General features: G+C 50.2%; 1 protein-coding gene across 3 annotated transcripts in view; it reads right to left on the reverse strand.

The window, feature by feature from the left end:
* Positions 1 to 9,911, reverse strand: part of SLC6A20 (solute carrier family 6 member 20) — a 50,771-nt gene extending 40,860 nt beyond the window's left edge. For 2 of the 3 annotated variants that reach the window (XM_020915833.2, XM_020915832.2), the window contains exon 1: positions 9,692 to 9,911. In XM_020915833.2, coding sequence (XP_020771492.2) covers positions 9,692 to 9,812 — 121 coding nt within the window. In that variant the 5' untranslated portion in view covers positions 9,813 to 9,911. The remainder of the gene's footprint in view (positions 1 to 9,691) is intronic. The other variant, XR_011486261.1, reaches the window with a different exon arrangement.
* Positions 9,912 to 11,469: the final 1,558 nt, after the last annotated feature.

The raw sequence follows: 11,469 nt of genomic DNA on the forward strand, positions 1-11,469 counted from the left end.
GCCCATGTTTCTCCCCCGACAGGGTCTCACGACCACTCTCTGGACCACACCGTGTACATTCCACTAGGAGAACGTGCCCACAACTCCTCACCAGTCCCTGGACACTCAGGCTGTTGCCAGTCTTCTGCCATCGTAAACGAATCCTGCTCTGTGCGTTTATCTCCTCGGGATAGAAATCCCGTAAGGAGAGGGCTGGCGCCAGGGCCACGCACAGCCCCGCCCGACCCTCTCACCCCAGAGAAAAAGGCGCGAGCGTGTGCGCACCAGAGCAGGCCCCCACCAGCAGGGCTCTGCACACCCAGCTCACACCAGGCCACGGCGAATCCCGCCCCTCATCTCTGGCCTCTGCCAGGCCCTCGCCCGGCGGCAGCATCTCACCTGGCTCCTCTCAACAGCAAGGAGTCCGAGAGATGGGGGGGCTCCCGCCCAACAGACACCATCAATACAGGCTGTGCTGATACGGCCTGCCTGGAGCAGCCCTCAGTGGTGGTAAGGAAAGCCTGATTTCACCCAAGACGTTAAACAGTAACCACGGGAGGCCTGGCAAGGTCCACAGAACGTTCTTCTCTCTCGCAGAGCCTGCCTGATGGTCCACCGCCCGCGGGGAGGTTGGAAATTCAAGGCCTGGTGCCCAGATGGGAATATGAGGGCTCTTCAGCCCTGCCCTTCAGAGGTTTCTACTACCCCCTCCCACCACCCAACCGACACACAGTCCCAGTGGATCTGGTCTACAATCACTTTCTCAACAAATAAGAACAACTGAACATCCATATGCAGAAAAAAATGAACCTCAACCCATATCTCACATTTTATACACTGCTCACCACACCCTCCACCCAAAAAAGGCCCTTGAAATGGATCACTGACCAAAGGGACAACTTAAAACTATAAAACTTCTAGAAGAAAATACAAGAGAAAGTCTTTCTGACCTCGGGTTAGGCCTAGATTTCTTAGATACAACATCAGAAAAGCTTTTTGTGAAAGAAAATATTGATAAATGTTGATAAGATATTGGGCTTCATTTTAAAACTGTGCTTCATGAAAGCAGTCTGGAAAACAAATAGACAAGCTAGGAACTGGGAGAAAGCATCAGGGAAACACATCTGACAAAGACATCCATGTTTCTTTATATCCAGAATTGATATTAATAAAAACTCAGAAATGAGAAAACAACACATTCAAAAATGTACAAAAATGAACAGACATTTCACTGAAGAAAATACATAAACGGTGTTCATTAGGAGACTGCATTATTTGAACCTCCATGAGATGACAGAATACACCTAACAGAATGCCTACAACAGGAAAGGCTGACGATACCAAGTGCTGATGAGGATTTGCGAATATCCCATACATCACTAGTGGGAATGTAAGACGGTTCAGCCACTCTAGAAGGCAGCTTGGCAGTTGCTTCTGAAGTTAAGCACACATTTACTGTCTGGTCCAGAAATCCCACTCCTGGGTACTGACTCCAGAGAAATGAAAACCTGCATTTACACAAAAACCTACACACCAACGTTTACAGTGTCTGTATTCACAGCTGTCATAAACTAGAAACCATCTAATTGTCCTTCAGTGAGTACATGGATAAATAAACCCTGGTACATCTATATAATGAAATGGTACTCGGCCAATTAAAAAAAAAAAAAAAAAGCTCTCCCAAGCAGCCACATGGGAGAATCTCAAAAGTATTATGCTAAGTGAAAGATACCAGATTCAAAAGATGCGACGCACTGTGTGATCCCATTCATACGACATTCTGAGAAAGGCAAAACTATCGGGAAAAAGAGCTGTGGCTTCAGGGGTTGGCTGGAGTGAGGAGGGGCTGACTACACGGGGCATGACTGTGCTGCCGATAACACAGCTTCCTGCACTGGTCAAAATTCATGTAACTGTACACCAAAAAATGTGAATTTTTCTGCATGCAAAAAAATCTCAATAAAAGAATTTTGTTTTGTGATCAGTTTGAGAACAAGCCGACTCACCAAACCCTCTTCCAACTGGACTGTTCCTCAAGCTCGTTTTATACAAGAATTCTGACCCAGGCTCTGTATGAGGAGGGCCGGGCATCAGAGAGAAGCTGACAGAAGCCTAAGACTGGTGAGCCTGCTCCCCTGCATGTCAATGGGCACAAGTGTGGGAGACTAAACCCCGCCCGACACACGCGCGCTCTAGGCGGCTCCTGCAGAGACGCGGAGTCTATTTCCGCCCGTGGGTCTGGGTGGGCCCTGGGACTGGCTTTGTCCACTAGAATGTGGGGAAGGGGGCACCATGATGGCCACAGAGCCCAGACCTCAAGATGCCTTCCAGCTCCAGCCTCGTCCTTTTGGAGCACAGCCCTGAGGCCACCACGCACAGGCCAGCTGGGGGTAAGCGGCCACACGGACAGCCAAGGGGTCCAGCCAAGGCGACACCAACTGCCAAGACGTGGGGGGCCTGCCAGCCCAGCAGACCCACCAGCAAATGCAGCCGTGTGAGCCAGGCCTGATGAGACCGGGAGAGAAGTGCCCAGCCACCGACAGAAGCGTGAAGAGAACTGTGTTAGCTGTGACTTTTTACTTGGACAAAATTAAACAAATAGGCTGACACGTCTCCAGTTACAATGAAATGACCATTTACTTCATTGGACAGGCAGACCTGTTGGAGACAAACTCGTGGAGAGGTTAGTATAGTGCCCAGGGTTTTAAACTCTCTCTGGGTTACTCACCTTTGACAGAATCCAATGCCATTTCCAAAAAGGTGGCATTTCATTTTGCCTTTTCTTTCTTCTGTTGTTGTTTCCTGTTGAACACTTTTAGGAAGCAGCATCTACCAACTGAGAAGGGTTCATTCCAAACGCGCTAATTTTTGCAACTTTCGCCTGCTGTAAGGTATTCCCTAACCCCCACCAATAAAAGGTCAAGTTTACCGTTCTTATATTTTCAGGGGGCCTCAGGATCTGTATTAGTATAATGTCTGTAGGCCTGATAAATCTTTTCCAAAAATTTAGAAGGGTCTTCATATGGTTTTTGCTGAATTGCTTGAATTTTGTTCAGACTCTTGCTTTGGGTCTGCTTTTCAAAGCCCAGCCAGGACGTGCTGATAAGCAAAGTTCTAATAAGAGTGGGCCTCCCTCATGGAGACACAATTTGGTTCAGCTGTGATACTGCCAAGTGGGTTCAGGTGCAGGAGAGCCTCCTTGTAAGGGGGTCATGATCTTTGCAAATAAACACGTCTGAGAAACCTCGCCAGCAGGTGCTTGGCATTGAGGCCCCCACGAGACGATGGGGTAAGGTAAGTTGCCCTGTCCCGGGAGTGGCTTCTGGCCCCAACTGGTGCCCTGCCGGGTCTTAGATGGTGATACCAGACTGGGTCCCGGCGCCCCAGAACTAACACGGGGTTTTCTCGTTGATCCCTGGAAGGAGGGGCCGTCCTGGGCTCAACTGGAGGAGTTAAGGTTTGGAGCGACCTGTCCTCACTCACTCTACCTCCTTTTTCTCATTTTCTCTGATGTAATAGCACAAGTGCTTGCATGTAGAGAATTTCATCATTTTCCCCCAATTCTTCACAGAACAGCCACCCTAAGACCATAAATAGCAATGGATTACCCCTAACTACAAAAGGGTGCCTTTGCCTTGGTATCAAACAACCAGGCTGAATTCTGGGCTGGGGCATTTGGTGATTTTAGGAACCAAGCAGAACCTTTCTTTTATCCCTGGGATAAGAGAAGGTTTTCATTTTTTTTCTTTTCTATTACTCTCCTCCATGTGACATCATTAAGTGTTTTAAATATCATCAAATTGATTTGGCTATAAATGGAGGAACAGGACCAAACAAAATGAAACAAAAAACCCCAAAGACAATCAGAAAATCCTAAATAAACCTTCCAGTTTGGTCTCGGGGTTTTACATATGCCAACAACACAGGAGGCCGCAAGCGATGTCATTAACACAGCAAGGCTGGCAGTACCTGATGCACAGGGTCCCAAGGTAACCCCGCCTGAACCCCTTAAGGAGGAGATCCGAACAGGTACTGTGGCCACTCGGGGTTACAGTAAAACAGCATCACCTTCCGCTCACAGCTCACAGCTGTGATCAGATCACTCATCCAAAACATGCCTCGGAGGGCTTTCTTTAGGGATAGCTGAAAATTTTCCCATTTTTAAAGACCGAAATTCAAGACAAAATATAGACGGCCCATACAAATGCTAACATCCAAGAAAGCAGGTGGTCCCGGGGTTAAGAACCCGCCTGCCAATGCAGGGGACTCCATCCCCGGTCCAGGAAGAGCCACACGCCGCGGGGCAACTGAGCCCACGTGCCCTAGAGCCCGCGCTGGCAACAAGAGCCTAGCACAGCAAGGAAGACGCAGAGCAGCCAAAAATAAATCTGTGCTCGTTTTTTTAAAAACACAGAACAGAAAACAAAGAAGCAAATGAACCAGGTCAAAGTTCAACAACTCCTTCCTCTCTCCAACAGGTTAGCCCACTCAAATACATAGCAACTTGCCTTAATTTGAAGAAAAAGCTCCACACCCAAAGGAAAGAGAGTTTCCGGCTGTACACACCAGAGCGATTTACCTTACTATACGGAGCCCATCGGATCCCAAATATCAATTCCCAGCTGCAAACGCCAAGCACTGCGGAAGCCAGTGCGGTTTGGGGAATTTTGAAGCCCAGGTGCATAGGCCAGGAGGTCCTGAGGCCTCCAGGGCCTTACTCACAGACTCCCCAAGGCAAGATCTGCTACTGACTCCAAGTTTGCACTGCTGACTGCATGGAGGGCCACATAATGCAAACATGAGCTGCGGGGGCAAGGAAGAACGACTTTAGCTAGAAAACTAGCAGACTGAGAAGATGGCGGACACAAAGCCCGGAGTAAGAAGTCAGGCTCTTTTATAGGAAGGGGGAGGGAGTAAAGCCAAGCACTTCCTGCTTCCGGTCAGCCTGGTGTGAGGAAGAGCAAGGCAGCCATTCACTCGTGGGCCTGATCAGGATGTTTCTGAGCCGAGCGCTCAGTCGCTACGTCGTGTCCGACTCTTTGCGACTCCACGGATCATAGCCCGCCAGGCTCCTCTGTCCAGGGGATGCTCCAGGCGGGACTACTGGGGTGGGTTGCCATTTGCTCCTCCAGGGGATCTTCCTGACCCAGGGATCGAACCCATGTCTCCTGGGTCTCCTGCATCTGCAGGTGAATTTCTTTTTTTTTTTTTTTTTACCACTGAGCCACTCAGGCAGTCCTTCCTGTGAGCTAAACAAAGCTATTTTAGCTTGATGCTTCTTATCCCTGGAGCCAGGGTTGTCAGAGATGGCTCATTATGTATAATTCAAGCTTAAGGCAACATCCCTTTAGTGATTAATTTGTGCTAGAATACAAAGGTTCTTCCCTATTTTGGGCCCAGCCTAACCCCAAGCTAACTCTGCTGGCGTCTCTGTGCAGTCCCCTGTGTCCACCCTCCAGGTGCCCAGCACGTGTTAGGAGCCCAAGAGCTTGGTTGTTACAGGACTGAACCCAGAAACCCCAGGACGAGCCACAGACGTATTCTCTCAGGGGACCGCCCGGCTGCATTTCCTGATGCCTGGGACACAGCATCTCAAGCTTACTTTCCAAATTGTGCTTGACACTTTACAGCCTCTGAAACTCAGGATTCTGTTCCATCCAGGAGCACTGCAGAAACACCAAGAGCCAGAGACTGAGCGCGTGCGCGCGCACACACACACACACACGCGCACACACACACATACACACGCGCGCGCGCACACAGTACAAGAGAGCAGTGGGTGTGCTGTCCGCCTGTCCATCCGTGGACTGACCCGGTGTGCCTCAGTCCCAGCCTGGGTGCCACCCGGAGGGCTGTCGCTCCAGGCGTGCTGGGGCCCGCTCACACCAGCTGTCGAGAGCTGCACATCTCCTCAAACCCCACACCACCGTGGACACCACACTTGCCGTCTGAACGTGACCATCTTGTCATCACACACCAGCAAACACCATAAGTTAAGTCCTGCTTCTCCTTCCAAAGCCAGCACTACATGAATGGAGCCCCACTGCCTGGCTCCCAGCAGCTAGTGGCCTGGTGGGGTGGAATTCTTCTAAAGTGTGGTGCACGGGCCAGCAGCACCCATTGGTATTACCTAGGAGCTTGTCAGAAATGCAGTTTGCCCTCCCCCCAGATCTCCATATCAGAATCTCTAGGGGTGGGGCCAGTAGTTTATCAAGAAGCTTCGGTGGGCAAATCTGAGATGCACAGATCTAAGTTCCAGGGAGGAGCAGAAGGGGCTTTGAGGAAAAGTGACATCACCCTATTGCCAAGTCAGATGCCCCCTAACTGCCCCACTTTAAGGGTTAAATATCACATAGAGGAAAATTTAGGGGAAAAAAAGAAGCCACCTTTCCATTAGCCACGTAACTTGCTATTCCTCCAAGTTTTCTCCATGATTTGAGCATGTGCTCAGTCGTGTCCGACTCTTTGTGACCCCATGGACTGTGGCCCGCCAGGCTCCTCTGTCCATGGGGTTCTCCAGGCAAGAACACTGGAGTGGGCTGCCATGCCCTCCTCCAGGGGATCTTCCCAACCCAGGGATTGAACCCCTGTCTCCTGTGTCTCCTGCATTGCAGGCAGATTCTTTACCCACTGAGCCATCAATGAAGAGAAAATTTATATAAAAGTCAACCGTGGGTGCACTCATTTTCCACATGTTAGGATGCAACACGTTTGTACCCTGATTTCTTCCCAAACACCACGGCCTCAGATTTTGGCATGGCTGCCAAGGCCCGCTGACTTGCCGAGCAGGGACTGTGAGCAGTTCCTTCACTGCCTTTCCTTTGTTCTAGTGCCGGGGCGCTGTAAGCACCTGGCATGTAATCTTCAGAATTAACATTCCTTGTGCCGCCTGGCCCACAGACCAGGGGGGAAACCAGCCTCCCTGGTCACGGGCAGAGCCTGACGGAGAGGAGCGGGACCCTAATCCTTTTTATTCTGGGGAGTGTTTTGCCGTGGCCTGGCTCTGCGGTTTATAAACAAGCCCTTTGTTGGCTGGAGGTGGGGGGTAGGGGTGGTGGAAGCCAGGGCTCTGTGCAGAGGGAAGTTCGACACCCTACTAGAGCTTTTCATGATGTGGTGGTTACCGGTCAGGTACAGAAAGGGAGTGTAAACATACACCACTTACTGTAGGTGACATCACTGGGCAGCGAAAGGCTTGGGGAACCCCCAGCTCCCCCACCTCCCAAACGCTGCAGCTTTTCCTAACAGACCTGTCTTCTTCATTCAACAGACATTCACTGGGTGCCTCCTTTGAGCCCACCACTTCACAGAGGCGGGGTAGCGGGCGACAGAAACTCGAGAACAAGGTGTAACCCTTCAGACCAGGTGCTGGGAGTAGCCCAGGCTAACGTCCAGGTGGACAAGTAGCGAAGTGTGCAGGCAGAGTGAGTGCTCAGGAAATAAAGAGTTGTTCAGGGTAATTGGAGGGGGTGCTGGAAGATGAGGTGACAACAGGGGTAGGTGTTGGGTGGGCAAATGCTCAGTGAGACAGGATAAACTCTTTGATCCTGATCTGCAGACACATGACTGAGAGGATGCCACCCACCTAAGCTACATCTGTCCACCCGAGATCCATCCATTCATCCATCCACTCTCCCCACCCTCCCAATCCATCCTCTGTCCAGTATCCACTCTCTGGTCAAGCATCATCCATCCATCTACCTTTCCACCTATCAGCTTAAGTGGACTCTGTACCAGGTACAAGATTTCTTCCTTCTTTTTGTGGGTCTTGAAGGTCTTACCATCTCCCCAGCAACTTATATATACCGTTGACCCTTAAACAACCCTGATTTAAAGGCATGAACCCACTTATATGCATGCTTTTTTCAATAGTAAATCCAATAATACTATATAATCCCGATTTGGCTGAACCGTGGCTCTAGGGGAAATATGGATACAAAGAGCCAGCTGTAAGTTATATGGGGATTTTCCACAGCATGGGGGATGGGTGCTCTTCACCCCCATGTCATTCCAGGGTCAATTATATTCAACCTCAGAACTACCCCTCCCTACCGGTGTCTACCTGCAGACTGTTCAGGTGATGGTGTTGTTAGAAACAAGGGATTAAATAGCCACGTGACAGTACGGCTCACCTGGCCTGATGTTTGGGAAACATGCAGCCAGGATAAAGGTATGGTGGGTAGGTGTGCTGAACACAGAACGATGTGGAAATCTCATCCTGACCATTCTTTCAAAAGTCAATTATCAAGCTGTTACAGCATATGACAACACATGCACTTCACATAATTATGATACATATTATATATGCCTTTCAAATTTAAAAAGGATTCAGAGGATTAAGAATGCACTATTTTTAGTTTGTTTTCTTTTTTTTGAGCTGGGAGTTGGGGGTGAGAGTGACGGAGCCTTTAGTCTTAGTCTTCTTAAATGGCTTAGATTTGGTAAATACTTTGACCTAACATCTTCCATTGTCCTTTATTGTGAAAAAAACAGCTCACGCTGATTATAGAAGACACCACACACGCACACAGTACAAGGTCAGCAAAAACCACCCAGAGATATCTATTGTTTTATTCTCTTGGGTATGTTTTTGCTCATTGCCTTTTCTTTGCATAGCTTCAAACATAATTAAGAACACCCATTTTATACAGATTCGAATCTGACTTCCCTCCCTCTGTATGACGTGTATGACGTGAAAAAATACTCAAATACTTTTCTTGAAAACATCATCTTAATGGCTTCCAAGAGCACCATGCATGGCGTGCATGTTCCATAATTCATGGAAGCAATCCCCTTTAATTGAGGGCTTCGGAAGTTTCCAACGTCTTGTTCTTATTTAAAGACGGAGGCCATCCTTCTGGTGTCTGCCTTCTCAGAACTATTTTACTTAGGTAAAATTTTAGAAATGGAATAATTCAAAAACTTTTTTAATGCTGAGACTTCAATCCCTATTGCCACCTTGCCTCCCCCAAATGCACTTGGCCGCCTCCGAGGCTTCTTGGCAGGTCCTAGAAGGTGCTTCCAGCTCCCGGCAAGGTAGGGGTGCTGTGTGGGTGTGCAGCTGTCTAGTGAAAGTACCGGGATGCCCTGCGATGTGAGGGAAATGCTGCAAAAAACAAACTAAAGTGAAATAGAGTGATTAGCCTTCCTGCCTACTGTGGTTCCAAACCCAAATCATTCTTGTGATTAAAAAGTTAAAAAAAAAAATAACTAGCTCAAGATCATTTTATCTTGAGTTTCAAGTCATGCTGCCAGGATGCAGCATGATCTGAATGCGCTTCAGATCTGAAAGTTGTATAACGAGTTTCTGTTAAACACTATTTCCTGCTCACTTTTTACACTTAAAACGTAAGGTTTACACACTAGCGGTCGGATCATCGCCACTTCTCCTCCGGAGGGAGGAAAAGAGTGTCCCTGACGACTCCTACTGCTCGTAGCGCGGCAGCCTGACCGACCGGGATGACCGGGGTGCTGGGGGGCGCGTGGCCGCCCCAGAGGGCTCGGGAGGGCGCTCTGGTAAAGGGCTCCCGCTGTGGACTGAGATGTCCTAGGTCCAATTCCGGGCTCCGTGATTCTGGGCAAATCGCTTGGCTCTCTGAGCCTGTTTCCTGGCATGCAATACAGGACCAAGCCAAGCGCGGCCCGGGCCCCCCGGCTGGGAAGGGGCGCGCGCCGGTGTGGCTGGGTGGGCGCAGCCGGGGCGGGCACTCACCTCCGCCGTACATCTGGCACAGGTAGGGGAAGCGCCACACGTTGCCCAGGCCCACGGCATACGAGATGCAGGCGAACACGAACTGCAGCGGGGTGGTCCACAGCGGCCGCGTTTTCTCCATGGCCCCGGGGCTCCGCGCCCGGCGCGGTGGGTGCGCGGCCGCCAGGAGCGCCGTCCCGCCCGGCTCGGCCAGGGGATGGCCCCACGCCTCTACCGCGGCCGCTCGCCCGCTTTTTAATCGCTAATCTCATTAACGGCGCGCCCGTCGGAGGGGCGAGGCTAGTAAATGGGTGACGGCGAGCCCCACCCCGCCGCCGGGCCGCCGCGGCCGGGAAGGAGCCTGAGATTGCGCCGTCCAGGGAGGCGCCCCGGCCCCTGCGGCTCCACGTAGGGGCTGGTGTGTCGGCTGCGCGCTCCGGGGAGGCGTCATTCGCAGTGTGGCCACCCGTGTGCCACACTTTGGGGATGGGGCTGTGAACGACACAGATGTCCCCCAGCCCTCCTGGAGCTGACGCTCTGGTAAAGGCTTCAATGGACTGGACGAAAGAGCCCGTTTTCAACCAGTCTTAACCCCCAGAAAGGATAACTCCATAAGGTTTATCTTACCCCATACTTAAGACAGAGACACACAAGGAGGGCAACGAATGCAAAGCAAAGGGGTCAGCAGTTACGGGGCGGGCGCGGGGCGGGGGGATGTTAGGCTGGGATGGTCAAGGAGAGCTTCCCAGAGGAGGGGGCTTACGTTTGTTCAGAGACGGGGGAAAAGTGAGGGGCTCCCCCACCTCCCCAGCGGACCGGGAGTGACCCACGCAGCCACCTGCTTCCATCTACAGATAAGTTGTGTGTGCCTACTGTGTGCAGGGCCAGCAGTATGGCTCGGTAGGGAGAGATGGGGCCGGACCAGGTTTCCAACAACCGCGGTGAGATATTCTACTCCTGGGGCCAGAGATTCCAATTCATTAGCCTCAGTTTGAGACCTAAGAAGCCTCCTGTTTCTATCGGTCTCTCAAGGTGATTGGGTTTAAGGAGGTCCCTAGCAGCAACTAAGTCGGGTGCTTTGGAATAATGCACGATCTGGCTTTGAATCTCAGTTCTGATTCAAAGCCACTGACTTGGCTGTGACCTTGAACAAGGCATTTAATCTCTCTGAGCCTCTGTTTCCTTATCTATAGTGGGAACAAATATATTCCTCTTTCCATGGGTTCATGTGAGAATTAACAATTTAGCTTACTATCTGGCACATACTAAGTGCTCAATAAAGAAGCCATTATTATAGGCTGAATAAATGAATGGGTAACACTAATAATTACATACTTTGAACAGTCCACTTAGTATATAGTAGTAGTTAAGAAAACACTTGATAAATGAGTAAGATTAAAGAGATGAAAAGCAGAGTTGCCAGTGGAAACCTTATGTGATGCGAAAAGGAAATCACCATTGCGCCTCAGTCTCTGGTTAGACTTGCCCCTGGCTGGTGGCAGAAGATGAAAGTGGGGTGTGGTGAGGAAGGTAGGGGCTCCTTAGACATATTACCTGCTGTCAACCTTCCTACCTCCAAAAAGCAAAGCAGAACAAATTCTCAATGCAACAGGGAGACGATTTTGACTTTTAGATTTCATAGTCTAGAGTTTTTTTTTTAACTCCTCACCCTCCTTACCCAAGGAACCCACCCCCTTGGTTTCTATCCCATGGGTCAGTTTCAGCTGCTTTGACCTCTACAAAACTGAACTTTTGCAGTATATACTCTGCTGCCTGGCTTCCTTGGTGGGACTTACTCA

Source organism: Odocoileus virginianus, unplaced genomic scaffold (assembly GCF_023699985.2).
Source record: "Odocoileus virginianus isolate 20LAN1187 ecotype Illinois unplaced genomic scaffold, Ovbor_1.2 Unplaced_Contig_2, whole genome shotgun sequence".
Classification (NCBI taxonomy): Eukaryota; Metazoa; Chordata; class Mammalia; order Artiodactyla; family Cervidae; genus Odocoileus; species Odocoileus virginianus.